Source organism: Triturus cristatus, chromosome 4_1, assembly GCF_964204655.1.
Source record: "Triturus cristatus chromosome 4_1, aTriCri1.1, whole genome shotgun sequence".
Taxonomy (NCBI): Eukaryota; Metazoa; Chordata; class Amphibia; order Caudata; family Salamandridae; genus Triturus; species Triturus cristatus.
In genome coordinates this window covers 1,161,299,015-1,161,319,928 of record NC_140585.1, presented here as the reverse complement: position 1 = coordinate 1,161,319,928, position 20,914 = coordinate 1,161,299,015, and the positions used below count along the sequence as shown (strand labels likewise).

Genomic DNA, 20,914 nt, shown 5'->3' with positions numbered 1-20,914 from the left:
TTGGCATCTTCTTAAATGGGATCAGTGAGACTCTGGGTTTTTTTTTTTTTTTCCCCAGGTCCAATGATTAAGCTATTTATCCAACTGCTTGGCATAAGCGGTACTTTGATTCCCTTTTTTCAGCACTTGGGTAGCACCCTAGCTGAACTTCTGAGGTTATGGTATGGCGGTCGCTGGTATGTCAAGCTCTTTTGCTGTGGGATGAGGCCCCGGCTCCATGACTATCCCTCCCAGTTGGTATGAACTGTGTCAGCATATTGCTTGTAATCCGATTGATTGCGCACTTATAACCTTGGTGGCATATGAGGACAAAAAAAAAAAAAAAGAGGCACAAGCGGGACAGAAGGTCTTACAACACATATTCAGTAACGAAAGCTCACCTTCCCACCCAACCACCACAAACCTAGCACACCGCTACAAAGTCTATGCACAGCATAGTGAATCCAGAAAGATTCACGCTGCAAAACGTATAGTTTCTTACCTCTCGGTGTAGTTTTGCAGCTTGAATAATTTCTGGGTTCACTAGCGATCCCACCCTCCTCTGCCAGAAAGATGAGACAGGAGGACTATTAAAAAAAAGCGTGTCGACGTCATGAAGAGGCACCAAATGGTGGTATGTCGACGCCCACCTGGGCCATGAAGAAAAAAAAGAGAAGAAATACAACGATTCAGGACCCAACCACTAGATGGCGGAATAATGCACAGCATAGTGAATCCAGAAAGTCTTCAAGCTGCAAAACTATACCGACAGGTAAGAAACTATACGTTTTCAAAACACACGTTCATTAAACACTATTGTGAGCATATAGAAACAAGGAAAGTAATGGGAGGTGAAATACTTTTCAAACATTTATTTAGCACTGCTTCCTTTTTTGACCCTCCTCACAAGTGTAAATGTACCGCTAAGTAGTCAGTACAAAGTATGTCAGTCTAGGAGACATTTACACTGCAAATGAAACATGAACGTCCTAGTGGGTCATTCTGACTTTAATTTGATCGGGGCAGCTTCAAGCTTCAAGAAACATTGTTACATGTAAGGAAATTCTTTCATTTTCTCCCTGCAATGAAAATGTTAGTGTTTATACAAAATACAAAACTGTAGTGCAGTTTACGATGGCTTAAAATGCTGTGCCCTTCATTTGACTCGTACATTGGTAGTGATATTGTCAAAGCTTTATAGCTTCTCTAGTTTTTCTTTGTGCACCCATTCTCTTCCGAGCACATAATATGCTATTCTAAAAGCTGCCCCTTTCCTGCATCAACAACAGGATGTATGACATGTACAACACTTTTTATTGGTTGGGGGAAACTATGGTTACACATGAGTAACCTTCCTTCCTTTTTTCTTCTGCACCAGTTCCTCAGCGATTAATAATTTGGCGATGCCTGTGGACATATTAGAACCATGGAGTTAACAGTACCCTGTTTCCTCACAATTTCATTCTCTGAAGCATGTTCAGCAATCCACCATATTGACCTCGGACCATAACATATTTAATACACTTTGCACTGCTCTGTCCTTTAATTTTACAAAAAGGGTACACCTGAGTATATTTTAAAGACCACTTTCTTTTGCCTGCCTTTACAACCTCCTTAACATATGTTACCTGTACCTTGGCTCATAGACTGTAGTAGATGCTGTTCTACTGATCTGGCCCAGAGCCTAGGGTTAGTCCTTCTCAACATAGATCAGTACAACCTGGATATGACATCACTGCATAGATATTATTTCAATAGACTACAATTGTTATCTATTTTATTGACTGTTTGTTACCCATGTACCTCTTTACATACGTTAGGTGCAGGTGTTTCACTTGACAGTTGCAGGGGTTGCTCATTCACGCTCTGAAATGTTGTAGAGGAATGCTAGGTTAGTTCAAGGGATTTTGTGTTTCTCCTCTAAAGGTTTTGCAGCAGTAACCCTTTTCATGCTGTTTAAGATTCTGAATGGCTTCATAATGAAACAGCATGTTTTATGGACTCTGGTCAGATGGTTTTTTGTAGGATTAAAATGTGTGGCCGAATATTGCACAGTTTTATTTCCTGGCACTATAGTTCTTTTGAGACCTCAAACAAAGCCCCCATTATATCTAGTTTTAAACCCTCTACAGGGCTTTACTGTGGTTGAGTAGCTGCAAGATAAAACATTCAGTGCATTATTCCATAGTAATTTAACCATAAAGTTGAAGTAATAATATCTCACCATTCTTACTTTTCTACCATTACATATAACTTTTTTTCCCCCTTTCAGTTGTAAAAAGGAGCCGATGCCAGTAAAAAATAGCAAGCCACCTCCTGCCTACGAATCTGAAGAAGAGGAGAAGTGTAAACCCATGTCATATGAGGAGAAACGACAACTGAGCCTGGATATTAATAAGCTGCCAGGGGAGAAACTCGGGCGGGTGGTTCATATCATTCAGTCGAGAGAACCATCCTTGAAGAACTCCAATCCTGACGAAATTGAAATTGATTTTGAGACTTTAAAACCTTCCACACTACGGGAGTTGGAGAGATATGTCACATCATGTTTGCGGAAGAAAAGGAAACCCCAAGGTATCTGTTTGATAACTGAGCCCTTTATATCTGTTGTAGATTAGTAAAGAGCATTTCTAACCATGTTTAAATAAAACAGCTTGATAATCTCTACATAAAAAGTAAATTGCAAATTTTAGTCTTGAAAAAGGTGCACCCATTAGCAAAGGGTTCGTTAAAAAAGTATAAGTTGATATGTTACAATTAAGAATTCTAAAAGCGATGGATGAAATACGTAAATTAATGTCTTCCATTGGAAATTACGCTGAACTGCATCAGAGTCCATTGTACTGCCAAACCAGCCCCTATCTGAACCAGAACAAACCACCATAGACCGGATTCCCCTTTTTAGGCCTCTTTAGTCTGGTGCAGTGTGGTTCCAGTGGCACCAGGAGGACCCACTTCTGGTCATATCCATCCCACTTAAATACTGATGTTACAAGTCTGTATGGCTGCACCCAGTAGGTCCAAAAAGTTGAATCCTCCTGCTCCCAAAGATTTGTAATTCAAAGCAGGAGTGAAAGATTCTGTAAAAACCTATGCTACTGGTACCATCTTCAAACATTTTTGGACTAGAGAGAGAGGAAGAAGAAAGGAAGAAGGCAGGAGCTTAGCCGGTCATTACAAGTACCACAAATCTAGTGCCCAACACCAATTTCAAAGGCTTATTTTAACCAATTAGGCTGCAATTGTAGTGTCTTTTAGGTTAGTCTGGATACAGACTGGAATTTAAACCTCTAAAATCTATATTTATGAATAATGTAATAGTGTCAACACTTTGGTTTTATCATTCAGCCTTCTTTATCCACACTCCCATGATGCCTCTCTTCTCTGCCCCCACAATTACTGCTTCTGGAATATTTTCAGTACTTATCTTTTTGCAGTTGCACTGTGTTTATTTTGATTTGTTTTAGAAAATATATTAATGTTTTAGCTTTTTCAGGAATATTTACTTTTAGAGCTCTGCATAAGGGTTCAGTGTTCTGTCCTTTCAGGAATTAGACAGCTTAGTATTTATTCCAACTTGATGTTTCATCAAATTGGGGTTTCATTGAAAACGATTTCTTCAGCCTGTTCATTCTCAAAGATTACTAACTCCTGAATCTATACAACAAGCAAGTCTTTGACTTAAAATGTGGAATCAGAACCGCAATGATTGCATAAAGCAAGATAATGACCATAGACACCTCAAAAGCCATAGCCTACCCCAATCCAAATGGCAGGAGTAACATGGTCTCTTTCAGGGCTCTTCTTGCACATTGCTAGCCAGCCCATGAAAACCCTCATTGCTTCTGACACTTTGCCCAAGAACCTCACCACTCAGCCTTTTGTAATTCAGGAGCTATTCTTGAAGTACTGCATGGTTGGATCCTTATTTAGAACCATGAACTAAATCACACTCATCATGGACACGCAATGTTGTGTGTGTACAGGTGTATTATTTCACACACATATGCCACAGAAAAGAAATAAGTTGCCAAATAAAATGTTATTTATCAGAAGTGTGCTAATAAGCATTCAGTTACACTTGTTTATTACTGTAGTGAAAAAAAGGTAGAATTCCATGTTATTACGATTGCATAGCTAAATCGACTTGGGCAAATACTGTCTAATACCTCACAGATGCCATTCTTAAATTATTTTGAAGAAGAAATTAGGCTCGAGTCATGCCCACGAGGCCTAGGTATTGCAATTTGGTGGTGGTTAAATAGCTTTGTTTATAACTGTTGCAAATAAACTCGCCTTGTGTCATAAACCATACATGTTATGCAGAGTTTAGAATGCTATTACCTTTGCTAAGGCAGGAAAGGGGCCTAGAATCACAAGTGAAAATCATCATTGTTTTGTATTGAAACTTTTGTAGGTTCACATACTGTGCATCTATCTAGTCGTCGAGACTGAAGATGTTGACTTAAAAACGTTTGTTCGAGGCATATGAGCTGCAGATTACACACTTTTGCATAGATCGCCATCTGGTGTTGGGCCCGGATGTTTGCAGTTTGTTTTTCCTCTTGGAAAGTCTTTGGAAGTCACGAGGTCGGTGACTCCTCCTTTGGATCGTATTGCGCATGGGCTTCGGCTCCATCCTCAGATAGTTTTTTTCCGCCATCGGGCTCGGATGTAATCTTCGCGCTCCGGTTCCGAACATTTCCAGTTCGACGATCGAAGCGGAATCCTCACTCATCGCGGTATTGTTCAGATCGCGATCTCCACAATCACCTCATCGACAAATCTTCGGTTCCAGTCGTCGACGGCGGCCTTCGGGCCTACCCAAGCTCCGGTCCCGGCTGATGGAAAGAACTCCATTCAAGAAGTGCCCTCGATGTGGGTCCAAATTCCCCCACACCGATCTCCATGAGGTGTGCAACCTCTGCCTCTCCCTTGAACACGAGGCTCGAGACTGTCCGGCCTGTAAGTCTTTCAGATCGAAAAAGACTATTCGGGATCGAAGAGCCAGACGAAACATGGCACACTCCTCGACCTCCGTTCCAGTCGACATCTTCGGAGACGACGTTGAAGATCCGGGACAGCAGCACACCGAAGAGGACCTCGTCAGTGCTTCCGAAGCAGACGACTCAGATGTGGAGGACATCACCCCGGCGCAGAGGGTCGTGAGTAATATACCCCCTCCCACACCCGCGCCGACACCCAAAAAGGCTTCGGTCACGCCTTCGCCTCCGGGCCTAGGCAAGACCAGAGACACTGCTTCACACACCCCACCTTCGGGCCCGGTGAAGAAGCCAAATAAGCCTTCCGGCGGCTCGGGCTCAAGCCAGCCTTCCAGCGGTGCCGAGAAACACACTTCGGCACCGAAAAAGAAACCGGCCTCTACCTCGACACCGAGCTCCGCACCGAAGTCCTCGGTGTCGAAACCCAGCGTACCGACGCCATCTTCGGTACCGACCAAACCCCATAAGGCCCTCGGCACCGACACTTCCACGCCGCACGGACGAGCCTAAAAAGTCATCGGCCCCGAAAACTTCGGTGCCGACATAACAAGCATTGTCACAGGAACTGTTTACACCGGATCCTTTACAAAAAACTCTTACCAAGGATCCAAAAACTGGACATTTGGCACTCTCTTCCAAAAAGAGACATTTGGACAAACCAGCTCCGCCTCCACCCCCAAAGAGGAAGGACTCTGCTACCTCCCCTTTCAGAATACCTTCCCCACCTCCTCCACCCTCTCCACCTCCGCCCCCTCCGCCTTCTCCACCCCCACCTCATCGCTCTCCGACCCCATCTCCAGACGATGATGATCAGGGGGACCCATATCAGGATCCAGGGGATGTGCCCCAAGACCCCACCCCTACAGGATCCCCAGACTCATGGGAGAAATACAATAACCCAGATATTCCAGACGTCCCACAAGATGACATTTACCCTTCCAGACCATCTCCACCGGAAGACTCATTAGGTTTCCACCACCTACTTCAGAGGGCGACACATTATCACGGGGTAGAGTTACACACTGACCCAGTGGAGGAGGATTTCCTCCTCGACACATTTGATACCGCACATAGGTCTACCTCCATACTACCTATGCTCAAGGGGGTAATAAAACATGCGCCAGAGGTTTTTAAGGACCCAGCCAGGGCCAGGGTCATTAACCCACGCATAGAGAAAAAGTACAAAGCTGCCCCCACAGATCCTGCCTATATCAAAGGGCCAGCGCCACTAGATTCCCTAGGGGTTTCCACTGCACGAAAGAGGTCAAATTCCCAGGCGTCAGGCGAAGCACCACCACCTGACAAAGAGTCGAAGCTACTGGACGCGTCAGGAAAGCGCACTGCGTCACAGGCAGCCAATATATGGCATATCGCCAACACCCAAGCGCTATTGGGCAGATACGATAGGGCACATTATGATGAATTAGAAACCATAATGTACCACCTCCCGGAAAGATACAAAAATAGGGCCAATGAATTATTTCAAGAGGGGAAGACAATAACTAACACCTCCATACGCTGTGCCCTAGATGCAGCAGACACAGCCTCTAGGGCTATTAATACTAGCGTCCTCCTCCGTCGCCATGCTTGGCTGAGAATATCTGGTTTCAAACCAGAGGTACAGGCCTCCATCCTAAATCATCCCTTTAACCAAGAACACCTATTCGGCCCAAAGGTAGATGAGGCCCTCGAAAAAATGAAGGAGGACACTGATACGGCGAAATCTATGGGAGCCCTGCAGTCACACCCTCCTAGGCGCTCCTTTCACCGCTCTTCCTTTCGGAGTACATCTAGAGGCTACTCCTCAGATAGCGCGTCCACTTCCTACAAATCCCCCACTCAGTCCACCTTCACAAGGGTTATCAAAGAGGCGGCTATAGGGGCAATAACAATAAAGGCAGAGGCAAAACAAATACCGCCCGCTCTGCCACACCGCCTACCCAATGACTTTCTCCCGCTCCCTCCAGACCATACCACTCCGGTCGGGGGCAGACTACAAAATTTCCTTCAGGTCTGGGAGACCATCACCTCAGACAAATGATGACCCAAATTATTCGGTCAGGATATACTGCCTGGAATTAACATCTACCCCCCCCCCCCCCCCCCCAAACATTCCACCCAGGCAGCGCCCAATGTCACAAGAACATTCCACATTACTAAAACAGGAGGTAATCTCCCTCCTACAAAAACAGGCAATAGAACAAGTTCCCGCCAATCAGCAAAATTTAGGGGTCTACTCCCTATATTTTCTAATACCAAAAAGGGACGAGACTCTACGACCTATTCTAGATCTCTGGCCCCTAAACACATACATACATTCAGACCATTTTCACATGGTAACCCTTCAGCAGGTGCTTCCACTCCTCTCCCAGAACGACTTCCTCACCACACTGGACTTGAAAGACACATACTTTCACATTCCGGTACACCATGCTCACAGAAAGTACCTCAGATTTGTAGTGGACGGGCAACACTACCAGTTCAAGGTGCTCCCATTTGGAGTCACAACAGCACCAAGGGTATAAACCAAGTGCCTAGCGGTAGTGGCGGCACATCTCAGAAGACAGCACAATCACGTCTTCCCATATTTGGACGACTGGCTCATAAAAGCCACGTCCTACAACCAATGTGTACACCACACCGCCACTACAATCCAACTACTTCACCAACTAGGCTTCACGGTGAACCACCCAAAGTCCCAGCTAACACCATCCCACACAAAGCAATACCTTGGTGCCACCATAGACACCTCAAAAGCCATAGCCTACCCCAATCCAGCCAGGATTGCAAGCATTCAGGCTTTGCGTCAAAGATTCATACTTCAACACTCCCTTCCAGCAAGAGTGTTTATGCAACTGATAGGGATGATGGCCTCATGCATTTTCATAGTGCCCCACGCAAGACTCCAGATGCGTCCACTCCAAGAGTGCTTAGCGCACCAATGGAACCAGGCCCTGGGGCAACTGACAGATCTGGTGTTGGTAGACGGTCGCACCCATCGCTCTCTGCAGTGGTGGAACACCACAAACCTTTCCAAAGGTCGACCGTTCCTGGACACGGTTCCGCAAATAATACTAACGACAGACGCATCGCTCTCCGTCTGGGGAACTAATCTATTGCACCTCACAGTGCAGGGCACAAGGACGCCGCAACAAAAGTTACTCCATATCAACCATCTGGAGTTACTAGCAATCTCTCTAGCCCTAAAATACTTTCAGAGACAGATTTTAGGCAAGGCAGTCCACTTTCGCACAGACATGACGGCTATGTATTACATTCAAAAACAAGGCGGCACACACTCTCCACTGCTCTCTCAACTGAACTAGCACAGAGCATATGGAGATGGGCAATCCCACACAAAAATGTTCTCCTAGCCCAACATGTCCCAGGAGTCCAAAACACCATGGCAGATCTGCTCAGCAGACCGACGCAGCATATCCACGAGTGGGAACTTCACCCGCAGGTTCTTCACCCGTTCTTTCAAATGTGGGGGCATCCGCAGATAGATCTCTTCGCCACCCACGAAAACAACAAATGCCCAAACTTTGCCGCCAGATATCCACACCCATTGTCCAAAGGCAATGCGATCTGGATGAACTGGTCAGACAAATTTGCGTACGCTTTTCCACCTCTCCCACTAATTCCATTAGTGGTGCGAAAGCTACAACAGCATTCCCTCACACTGATCCTAGTAGCTCCAACATGGGCCAGACAACCGTGGTACACCACGTTGCTAGAACTCTCCGTAGTACCTCACCAAAAGCTACACCTCTCTCCATGCCTCCTAACCCAGAACCATGGAGAGATCAGACACCCGGACCCAGCTCAGCTCAACCTTGCGATCTGGCTCCTGAAATCCTAGAATTCGGATACCTGAACCTTCCCCCTGACTGTATGAACGTCATCAGAGAAGCTAGACGCCCTACCACTAGAGCCTGCTACGCTGCCAAGTGGAAAAGATTTGTTGTTTATTGCCATAACAACACAATCAATCCTCTAGACGTGTCTATTCAACACATCATATGCTACTTACTCCATCTACAAAAATGTAATCTAGCATATACCTCCATTCGGCTACACCTTGCAGCAATTGCAGCTTACCTACAAAACAGGCAGCACCTATCACTTTTCATGGTACCTGCCATTAAAGCCTTCATGGAAGGCCTAAAACGGATAATTCCCCCCCAGAGTACCACCCTCACCTGTGTGGAACTTAAAAATCGTTCTCACAAGGCTAATTGGGCCACCCTTCGAACCTTTGCATAAATGCAAACTGCAATTTCTCACATGGAAAACAGCTTTTCTTGTAGCCATCACTTCCCTTAGAAGGGTCAGTGAGATACAAGCACTTACTATACAAGAACCTTTTCTTCAAATGCACCAGAACAAGGTTGTTCTCCGTACCAACCCAAAATTCCTACCTAAAGTCATTTCCTCTTTTCACTTAAACCAATCTGTAGAATTACCAGTTTTTTTCTCGCAACCTCAAACTGTTGCAGAAAGGGCTCTACACACACTAGATGTCAAACGAGCCTTACTTTCCTATATCCAAAGAACACAACCTTTCAGAAAGACCAAACAACTGTTTGTCTCCTTTTCTCCACCACACAAGGGCAACCCCATCTCAAAATCAGGGTTAGCCAGGTGGATTGTAAAATGCATCCAGATTTGCTACCACAATGCAAAACGAACGCTATCCGTTCACCCTAAAGCCCATTCTACACGGAAGATAGGGGCTTCTATGGCTTTTCTAGGGAACATCCCATTAGATGATCTCTGCAAAGCAGCTACATGGTCAACACCGCACACTTTCACTAAACATTACTGTGTAGATGTGCAAATCAAGCAACAAGCTAGTGTGGACCAGGCTGTACTAAAAACACTATTTCAAACCACTGCAACAGATACCGGTGGTCGCCGCTAAGGTTGGGAACTGCTATATAGTCTATGCAAAAGTGTGTAATCTGCAGCGCATATGCCTCGAACGGAATATGCTACTTACCAGTATGCATCTGTTCATGGCATGTAGAGCTGCAGATCTACACACGCCCACCCGCCTCCCCGGCTTCCTGTATTTGTTCCAGTCTATCTTATTTAGATACAACACACATGGGTTTCTTCACTGTTATTACTTATCTCCATCTTTCCCTGTTGGCGAAAAACAATCTGAGGATGGAGCCGAAGCCCATGCGCAATACGATCCAAAGGAGGAGTCACCGACCTCGTGACTTCCAAAGACTTTCCAAGTGGAAAAACAAACTGCAAACATCCGGGCCCAACACCAGATGGCGATCTATGCAAAAGTGTGTAGATCTACAGCTCTACATGCCAAGAACAGATGCATACTGGTAAGTAGCATATTCCTTCGATTGGGCTCCAACCTTGACAGAGTCTGCATGACTCACTAAGAATACAGCTATAAGCTCACCATGCCCTCTAATGTAACCTCCATTTTAGATTGTTTTTCCACCAGTGGTTTTGAAAGTGATTAGAGAGCTCCTGAGAAATCACTGACACTACGTCGAATCACTGGAATTTTGTCAGACACAGAATGACGTTGACTCTGGATTGAGGATTCAGGTTTTTTCAAAGAAGTATGAGGATGTTAAATATTAGAGGGTTTTGTCCTTGAGACCCGTGGCTACAGAGGAAGGAACTTTATATGCTATGGTGGTGAGAAGGGCAGCTGAGGTGCTGGTCCTTTAGCTCCTGTGGTGGAAGTAGACAAACAGCTTGACAGAGGTCCTGCAGCCTGGTGTCTTCTCCTCAGAACACCTCCTGTCTTTCAACAGGCCTTGACTGATGTCCTTCTGGGAACCCGGTCCAAGCCCAGCACAGGGTCTCCTGTGAATAGGACAATGGCCCGCCACCACCGCCCTGCACCGGGTGACCCAAACTTCCTCACCAACCACCCTATTCCTGAGAGCTTGGTGGTCTAAGTCTCAACATCGGAAGGCATGTTCCCTACCGCCCCGATAGGGAATCCTAGAGGCTGGTTAGTTGGGGCAGGAAACACTTTTCTTCCGCCAACCTTGCATTGCGGTTGGTGAACACCACATGCCTATTGAGCTGTTACTACCACTCCTTGTGGAAAACGGTAGTGCAAATGGTGCCACAGGTCCGGAAGGAGGCCCAGGCTATTTTCTCCCAAGCAATATCAGATAAGAGAGATGCAGCAAGTTTAATCTATTTCTTGTGGGCTGGTCACGACCGACTCGCTGGGCAGAGTGATGTCATTGATGGTGACTGTTTGGCGCCGCACCTGGCTGAGAACTTCTGGCTTTCCTGGGGATGTCCAGGTTTTCCTTATGGACGTTGCCTCTGATGGCACCTCTCTCTTTGGAGACAAGGCGGACATGGCCCGGGAGCGCTGTAAGGACTCACGGGTAACGGCCAAGTCTTGGGCCTCTCAGTGGCCACACGTTCCCAATCTGCCTTTTACCCTTTTCGTGGGCACAGAAGAGGCTTTCAGCCATGCCAGCCCTATTACACCCACAAGACCGCGCAAGTTCAGCAACCTTTATGTGGCCTTGAGGCGGCTCCTTTCCACCCCATGGGTCAGGCAGGCAGCGATCTGGTCAGTCCACTCCTCCTCTGCTGCCTTCAGACCTTCATAGTCTAGCCTTTCAAGATCATGGCGACCAGTTGGTGGTAGGATCAACCATCACCTCACGTTGGACAGGTTTGTTCTTCAAATAGTCAGAAGGGGTCACACCCTCTCCTTAGCGACCTCCTCCCTCCATGCCTCTATCTTATGACTGACTGATGAGGACCACCTGAACTTGCTTCAGGTGGAAGTCAGCACGATCTTGGCCAAGGGAGCTGTGGTTGCTATTCCCGCTACTTTCTGGTCCCGAGAAGGGACAAGGGCCTTCGTCCTAGCATAGATCTGCAAGCCCTCAACTACTTCCTCAAAAAGGAAAAGTTCAAGATGCTCACTCTGGCTCAGGTCTTGTCTGCCCTAGACCCCGGAGAGTGGATGGTAGTGTTGGACTTGCAGGACGTCTATTTTCTCATTTCCGTCCTGCCTGCTCATCGGCGTTACCTGTGGTTCATAGAAGTCAATGAGCACTCTCAGTTCACGGTGCTCCTCTTTTGCCTCACCAGCGCTCCTCGGGTGTTCACCAAGGGGATGGAGCTGGTCGCAGCTCATCTGCGCAGATCAGGGTGTGGCAGTCTTCCCCTATCCCGACGACTGTCTGTTGAAGGCGAGCTCTACCCAGGGTGTTATTTCCCATCTCCAGACTACGGCGAACCTCCTGCTTTCCCTGAGGTTCACTATCAACGCGCTGAAGTCACACCTGACTCCCTCCCAGACGCTCAGTTTCATCTGAGCTGTTCTGGAAACAGTACAGTTTCGGGCCTATCCTCTCGTGTGGCAAGTCCAGGATATTCAGGCTATACCACCAATGTTACAGCCTCTATTCTGGATTTCGGTCACACTGACTGAGGCTGCTGAGCCTCATGAACTCCTGTGTCCTGCTGGTGACACATGCTAGATGGCATATGCAGGCTCTACACTGGGACCTGAAGTTCCAGTGTGTGCAGCATCTAGGGAATCTCTCCGAAATGGTCCAGATCTTGGAGGGAACTGTGAAATGTCTGCAGTGGTGGTTAACAAACTGTGATTGGGTCACCGGAAGACCCCTCTCCCTTCCCCAGCCAGATCTCACAGTAGTGACAGATGCATCACTCCTGGGATGAGGCGGCCATCTGCGAGGGGTCAGAAGCTGGACTCCACATCAACCTGTAGGAGCCCCGAGCAATCCGATTGCATTGAAAGCTTTTCTTTCTTCCGTCATGGGAAAGCTGGTTCAAGTGTTCATGGACAACATCCCCTCCATGTGTTACTTGCAACAAACGGAGCGAGTGGTGTTGTGGACCCTTTGTCAAGAGTTTTGCGCATTGGAGTTTCCAAGGCAGCTGTCACTCAGAGACACTCCTTGTCTCAATCGGAGCTCAGGCCTCCTATATGCCTTTCCGCTCATAACACTACTATCCAGAGTGCTCAAGAAGATAAGGAGCGACTGGGCCCAAGTAATTCTTGGTGCTCCGGACTAGCATGGAGAGTCTGGTATTGTAGGAAAGGGCCCCTTTTTGCATTGTTTTCCCTTCCTTTTTGCCTGATTTCTGATGCACGTTGAATGTGCATTGGGTTCCTGCTAACGAAATTCCCAGTACTGTACCTTTGTTTCCACAATTAGCACACCTCTGGCACACATAGAAGTCCCTTGTAAAAGGTTCCGCTGATACCAAGGGCCTTGTGACCTTGATGGTATCTAAGGGCTACAACATGTATTGTGCTATTATCAGAAAACAAACACATTCCAACTGCCATTGCAGACTGTGTGTTTTGGTGCAGGTAAAACTGAAGAGTCGACATTGCACACATCCCTGTGTGCTGTGCCTACAAACCACCGCCTTTGGCATAGTTAAGTCACCCCTCCAACAGGCCTCACAGCCCTAAGGCAGGGTGCACTATACCACATATGAGAGCATTGCTCTATGAGCAATATGCCCCTACAGTGTCTGTCCATTCTTAGACATTGTAAGTGCAATGAAGCCATATTGAGTACATGGACTGGGAGTATGTCATTACAAACTCCACAGCTCCATAATGTCTTTACTGAATGCTAGGAAGTTTGATTTCAAACGTCTCAGCATAATAAACCCACACTGATGCCAGTGTTGGATTTATTGTAAAATGCACTGAGGGGGCATCTTAGAGCTGCCCTCTAAAAAACGACCAACTTGCTGGTGTGCAACTGACTGGTCTGGACCAGCCTGCCTCTTTCTGACATGTTTCTGACCCCTCTGAGGTGGGAGCCTTATGCTCTCATGGGTCAGTAACAAAGCCTTCTTGGGTTGGAGGTGCTTCTAACTTGCCCCCAAAGAGCACAAACAGCATTCAGGACAGTGAGCCTCAAAGTTTTCCTGCCATCTATTATGGTAGCCAGGGTCTCTCCAGATAGTAGAATAGCCGGCCCTCCTGAGCAAGCCCCACTTTTGGCGGCAAGGTCGGCAGGAAAATTAGTAAGTAGGAGAGGTGTTTCCCCTCTCAACCAGGACCACCCTTAAGGTGTCCAAAACTGAAGTGACCCCCGCCTAAGAAAATTCTCCATGTTGGATGGAAGGATTTTAGCCAATAGGATTAGGAGATGCCTCCTCCCCAGAGGGAGGGGACATACAAAAGGTGTAGTCACCATAAAGGTAAGTACCTGGAGCGCCCCTAAATTGAGTATTTAGGCGCACCCCTGAAAGTTGATCTTTAGATTCCTGGTGACCTAAAGGAGGACCAAAGAGCTGTGCAGCCGTGAAGACTCCAGACTACATCTGACTTGGCACCAGACCTACGGGCTGTCTGCAGCCCTCGAAGAAGTGACTCGTCCTGCAGGCCCAGCGATCTCCACAATCCTGGGAGGACTGCCTGCCTAAAGACCAAGAACTCCAGAAGACAGCTGCCCTGTCCATATAGAAAACCACACCAAAGACTCCCTTGCCTTCTGGATCCATGTGTCCTGCCCACTCTGCACCTGACACCCCAGGCTTGAGTCTTGGTGGCTCACTGTTCCAGTGAAGTCTCCCCAGTGGTCCTGACCTCGAAACCATTGGTGGCTGACCTCTCCTGGACCCTACGAAGATGCCTGCAGGCTCAGCACGAAAGGCCCCCCTGACCGTGACTGGCTCCGGTAAAGATTCTCTGACATCTAAAGGCACCCATGCATTCTCAGCCCCAACTTTGGGGAGCCCAACCGACAATGCCCAGGCGTCCACCAACCTCCTATCTTACGTGCCCGGTCGTTGGTCACCTTCTTCCAGACTCCTGGTCCGAGCCAGGAGCCTCTTTGTGAATCAGAGTTCCTCCATCTGCTTCCATTGGACGCCCGATGCGGTCTTTGCACCCTGCACCTGGCCACCCCGTGCCACTTGTGGTGTATGATTGGTGCTGTCTTCTGCCCCCTGTGCTTGTTTAAACCCCGAGGCCTGTGCCCTGAAGCCGCAGGTACTTCCCTGCAAACGTGCATCTTCCATCGCCCCAGTCTCCATAGGCTAACATTGGACTCTGGGCACCATTTTTGCCCTCTGCACCCGGCCGCCCCTGTCCCTCTGGTGGTGCAGATTTGGTGCTCACTTGAACCTTACCCTGTGTTTTTCAAAAACTCTGAAGACCGGGATTGCAAGTCGTGTAATTGCCTGTTAATGTGCATAACAGTTTTCCTTCCTTAGGATTACATTGTATTTCTTGCTATTTCTACATTGTATTGCTACTGTTAATAGACACCACAAAGCATTTCTACTACGGGAAAGTATACCTATTGCTATTTGCAACAAATTCCTGCTGTACCTGAAAGTATTGCTATTTCTAAACTGGTACTGACCTGCACCTTAATTCTTCTTGGTTCTAAAATAAAAGTTACAAAGTAATATTTTTATACAAACATTGGATTTGGAGTTAGTCATTTAGTATGTGGCTCATTTCTTGACTGTGTCTGTAAAACAAATGCTTAACACAACCTTTTGGTAAGCCTAACTCCTCAACCACACTACCACAAAAGAGAGTAAGGTATTATCTACTTTGGCCTCTGTAAAGGCTCTGGGGATCCACTGGACTCTGTACACACTATTCCTTACTTTGGTATAGTATATACAGAGCCAGCTTCCTACAGGTATCCCTGCTTACTATCGAAACAGCCTTTTTAATGGCAATCACTTCCGCCAAAAGGATGAGCGAATTGCAGGCTCAGCCATCCAAGTTTCCTTACATGACCATCTTCCCTGATAAGTTGGTGCTTTGCGCTAGGGCCTCTTTCTTACCAAAAGTGGTAACATAATTCCACATGGGGCAATCTGTCACCTTGCCCACTTTCTTTGCTCCTCTGCACCCCTCTAAGGATAAGAAGCAACTCCACCGTCTGGCTCCACTAAACAGTTCCTGGTGGACGACCAACTCTTCGTGGGGTACTCTGGATCAAAGAAAGATCATCTAATGCTGAAGAGTACTGTCTGGGTCATCCTCTGCATCAACATGTGCTGTGTTCTGGCCGAAAAACAGCCTCCTGAAGGCTTTAGGGCTCATTCCACTAGAGCTAAGGTCGCTACCACGGCATTGCAATGTGGAGTTCCAGTCCTCGACAATTGCCTGGCAGCAACGTGGGAATCCCTGCACATGTTCTACAAACACTACTGCCTGTGCCGTCAATACGAAGGGACTGACTTTTTGTCTCCTCTGTCCTGCAGGACGTCCTGGTCAAACCTTGTCCGCAGTACCTCCTCCGGGGATGGTATTTTGGGTATCTATTCAAAGGTAAGGAATCAGCGGCTAGATGTCTCTATCAGATGGACAAGTTACTTACCTTCGGTAACTGTAGGAAAGTGCCCCTTTTGCATTGGTACCCCCCACTTTTTGCCTGACACATGATGCACTTTGAGTTGGTGTGCCCTGGGTCCCTGCCAATCAGGTTTCCAGGGCCTGTGTTTTTTCCCAAAGCTGTACCTTTGTACCCCCAATTGCCACATCTCTGGCCTCAGTTAAGCCCTTAGTAAAAAGTACCATGGGTCCCAAGGGCACTGTGACCAGTGAAGGCCTCAATGGGCTCAGCACCTATTGTGCCACCCTTGGGGGCCTTGTACCTCAACACCCACACGCTGTCATTACATGCTACATGTTTTGGTGCAGAGCAAAGGAAAGAATCGACATGGCACACATCCCTGTGTGCCATGCCTCCAATCCACTGCCTGTGGCCTAGGTAAGCCACCCCTCTAGCGGGGTGCACTAGACCACATATGTGTACAGTTGCATGAGCACTGTACCCCTGCAGTGTGTAAATCCATTCTTAGACATTGTAGGTGCAGTAAAGCCATAAACAGTATATGGTGTAGGAGTTGATCATTAGAAAATCCACAGCTCCATAATGGCTTTACTGAAAGTTGGAAAGTTTGGTAGCAACCTTCTCAGCACATTAAACCCACACTGATGCCAGTGTGTGATTTTAAATAAAATGCTCACAGAAGTCATCTTAGAGGTGTCCCGTGAAAACCCCCCATCCCTGTTGTGGGTTCTGAATGTCTGCCTGCCATTTGCCACCACCACCTCTGGGTAGAGGGCCTGCGCTCTCCTGGTCCAGAAAGAAAGCCCATCCTGTGCAGAGGTGCATGAGAGGGAAAGCTTCAAAGGCCTGCTACCTTTGTAAGCGGTCCCTACCTTTTTCTGCCCACAGCAACTGGCTCCCACCAGTTCTGACACCCACTTTATGTAGGAGAATCGACGGGAAATCCGAGCTAGGAAGAGAGCTGTGCCCACATCCAATCATGGGTTTGTTAAGCGCAGCTACTCGCCCAATAGGGTCTCAAGGCGCTGGGAGGGTGGGATGCGCTATTCCTGGACGTTCATGGTGGTCCGTCGAAGAGCCAGGTCTTGAGGTCCTTTGTGAACTTGCAGAGTGTTGGCGTCTGTCTACGGTGGTGTGGGAACGTGTTCCATGCCTTGGCTGTGAGGAGTGACCTCCTGTTCTGGTCTTCTTGATATGTGGCACTATAGCGAGGGAGAGCTGGACTGAGCGCAGGGATCATTAGGGTGTGTGGAACGAGACGCAGTGGTTCAAGTATTCAGCTCTGGTTTTGTGGAGGACCCTGTGGGCATGGGGTAGAAGTTTGAAGGTACCAACCCCACCCCTCAGATGGGGGAGGCGATCTGAATCTCACATCTCAGTCCCCTCAATCTTGCTGCATAGGGGCCCAACCATTTAGGAAGAGGCTCATGCCCCGCCCCCCCTTCCCCCAGAAGGTGGCATAATTGGGTGTGTGTGAGAAAGTGGTTCTGTATATACTGTTCCCAAATAGGTACAGTGTGTACAGAGTCCACAGTCCCCAGAGTTTTGGCAGAGGCTAAAGTTAGATATAACCTTACTCTCTAAAGTGGTAGCTTGGTCAAGCAGTAAGGCAATATCAGACGACAGTGTAAAGCATTTGTTGTACACAGTCAGCAAATGGTCTCACACACTCAAGAACTGAACTCTAGGCCAATGGTTTATATAAAAAATATATGGTTGTTTTATTTTAGAACCAACAATATGTATTAAGATATACTTTCTCAGAATGAGATGCTTTTGTTAAATACTTTTGCAATATGCAATTGACTTTTGTAGGTAATAGTTACAGGTTGTTGCAATAGGCAACACAATTTCAAACACAATAATACATTGAGCTCAATGGGAGTTTTAATTTATTTGCAATAGATTACTTTCAGGATTACTTTTCTAACTTCAGGACTGGATCCTAGATTCAGTCCTGGGACAGTTCTTGGAAACAAGTGAGTAAAGTCGACTTAGTTACTGTTGTGATTTTTAGGCAATATTTTGCTATATTAAAAGTTGACACTTCGAAGAAATTTCATAGAAAAACAGTCAATGATTCCCTATGCGAGAAAATTCAAGTTACAGGTATGGTATGTTCTCGTTACTTTTGTAATCCAGTACTGGGCTCCTAGGCTCAGTACTGGGACCTCTATTTAAAACAGGTAAGCAATTACGTTTTCACAGTTGGTACGAATTTTAAAGAATATTTGTAGTTTGCAAAAATCGACACTTAGAAGAAATTTCACAGAAAAACAGTCAATGATTTCCTGTGGAAGAAAATTGGGTTAATGGTAAGTACGGTTGTGAGTACTTTTCAGGGTCAGTTCCGGGCACCAAGATCCAGCACTGGTATCTCTCCTAATAGCAGGTGAGTATTTTCGTTTTCGTTACTTGGTTGATTTTAGGTGAATATTTTAAGTTTTAGAAACTCCACACTTAAAAGAAATTTCAGAAGAAACCAGTCAATGTTACCCTATGGTGGAAAATTAGGTTATCGGCTTTTGGGTAAGTACTCGACTGGCAGATTTAAGGTTCTGGGCACAGACTCCGGGGTCTCCCAGGGTCAGGTAAGTGTAGTTGTTACACCCTCAGCGGCACAGGGGCAGCCGGGTGCAGAGTGAGTCAGGCCCAATATTATCCTATGGGAGGCAGGGGGGCTTTGGTTGGTGGCTGCTGACTAGCAGGCCACGCGGCTGTGGGAGCTGGGCTCATGGTCACTTGCTCAGGGCAGATGGGGAAGTAGATAGGAGTAGAGGTTACACTGCCAGGGCCACTCTGGCAGCTGGGTGCAGAGTGCTTTTGAGCCTTCGGGCACTCAATAGATTTCAATGGGAAAGCCCCAGGAAGAACAAAGGCTGCAAGCTCTGGGACGAAGATTCTTCAGGTGCTACTACCACTTCGAGAGAGAGGTAAGTTGGGTAGTTGGAGGATAGGTAGGTACCCAGGAGTTGGGCACAGGGGGCCGCAGGGCACCGGGTGCAGGGGTGCCATTTGATGTTGGGAAATCTTATCCTCTGATGATCGCGGTTTGGGGGGTACCTGGTTCTGAGGCTGCAGGCATCGTCAGGAGCGTCGAGGTGAGTCCTTGGGTGCTGGATTCGGGGTCACAGTCGCCGGAGGGGCATCCTCGGGGTCTTTGTTCACTCCGGCACAGGCCAGGCTTGGCGGGTGCAGAGTGTGCAGGGTTCGCGGTTCCGGGCTGATGCCAGGGGTTAGAACTTGCTTTGAGCAGAGCCACTGCTCATGGGATGCCCAGATGCTCAGAGTTAGAAGGTAGCCAGGTCCTCCGTGGTTTGTGAATTTGCTGGCCACAAGAGGTGCTGGGATGTAGCAGGAGCAGGTTCGAGGGTCGACAGGCCGGTAGGATTGGGGCCAAAGCAGTTGGTGTCTTCCTCTTCTTAGCAGCTACTCAGCAGGTCTTCTTTCTTCTTACTCTTCTTCGATTTTTCGGAATCTGGAATCTAAGGAAGGAAGGTTCAGGGTGCCCCTAAATACTAGATTTTGTGGCGTTACAGGTAGGTAAAGGGCAGGGACCAATGAGTCCCTGCCCTGGGATGGGTACACCCCCTATCCTGCCACTCTCCTGTGGGAGGGGGGCAGTAGCCTAGTCCTGATTGGGCAGGGCTTCCCATCTTCAAGATAGCGAGAGCCCGGAGATGCGCTTCACCTCGCCTCCCCCACCTGAGGGGTGGGGTTGGCAGAGGCTGGCACATCCCCTGTCCTTACTTGGGGTTTCCGGCCAGTCTTCCCGCCAGAGTGGGGGTCAGAACTGGTGGGGGCCAGTTGCTGAGTACAGCAAGTGGCCTGGGGAAGCTCATAAAGGCGGCATGCCTTTGAAGCTTCCCCCTGCCCATCCTGGGGGAGGAGACCTAGCACCTCGCCCAGGATGTGCATTGTTGCAGGCCCAGATGAGCGGGGGCTCTCCACCCAGGGGTCCAGCAACATGTCTGCTGTGTGGCAGCCTACGCAGCCTCTCAGACCAGACGTGGATTGTAGGCTAGGTTTCAGGGGGCATCTCTAAGATGCCCACTGTAGTGCTTTGTACATTAAATCTCACACTGGCATCAGTGCGGGTTTAATGTGCTGAGAAGTTTGATACCAAACTTCTCAGTCTTCAGTGTTGCCATTATGGTGCTGTGGAGTTCGTGTTTGACAAGCTCTCAGTACCATATACTCTTAAATGGCAGCACTGCACTTACAGTGCCCAGGAATGAACCTGGGTACTGTAGGGGCACATGGCTCATGCTCCTGTCCCCACACCATGGGCATAGGGCACCCAGCTAGAGGGGTGGTTGATGTATGCCAGGCCAGTGTAGCTTGTGGGCATGGCACACAGGGATGTGTGCCATGTCGACTCTTTGTTTTGTCTTGTACCCAGACACTCAGCCTGCAAGGGCAGTGTGTTTGTTATGGGGTACAGGGCCTCTAAGGGTGGCACAATAAGTGCTGCAGCCCTTAGAGGCCTTCCCTGGTCACAAGGCCCTGGGTACCTAGGGTACCATTTACCAGGGGCTGACATGTGGCCAGGGTTTGCCAATTTGGGTTTGAGGTTTTTAGGACAGGAACATAGGCCCTGGG

The 20,914-nt window shown here is 47.8% G+C and overlaps 1 protein-coding gene across 8 annotated transcripts in view; it reads left to right on the top strand.

Moving 5' to 3' along the window:
- Positions 1-20,914, top strand: part of BRD4 (bromodomain containing 4) — a 1,415,251-nt gene that overhangs the window by 842,010 nt on the left and 552,327 nt on the right. For all 8 annotated transcript variants that reach the window (XM_085654329.1, XM_085654330.1, XM_085654326.1 and 5 more), the window contains one exon: positions 2,252-2,553. In XM_085654329.1, coding sequence (XP_085510455.1) covers positions 2,252-2,553 — 302 coding nt within the window. The remainder of the gene's footprint in view (positions 1-2,251; positions 2,554-20,914) is intronic.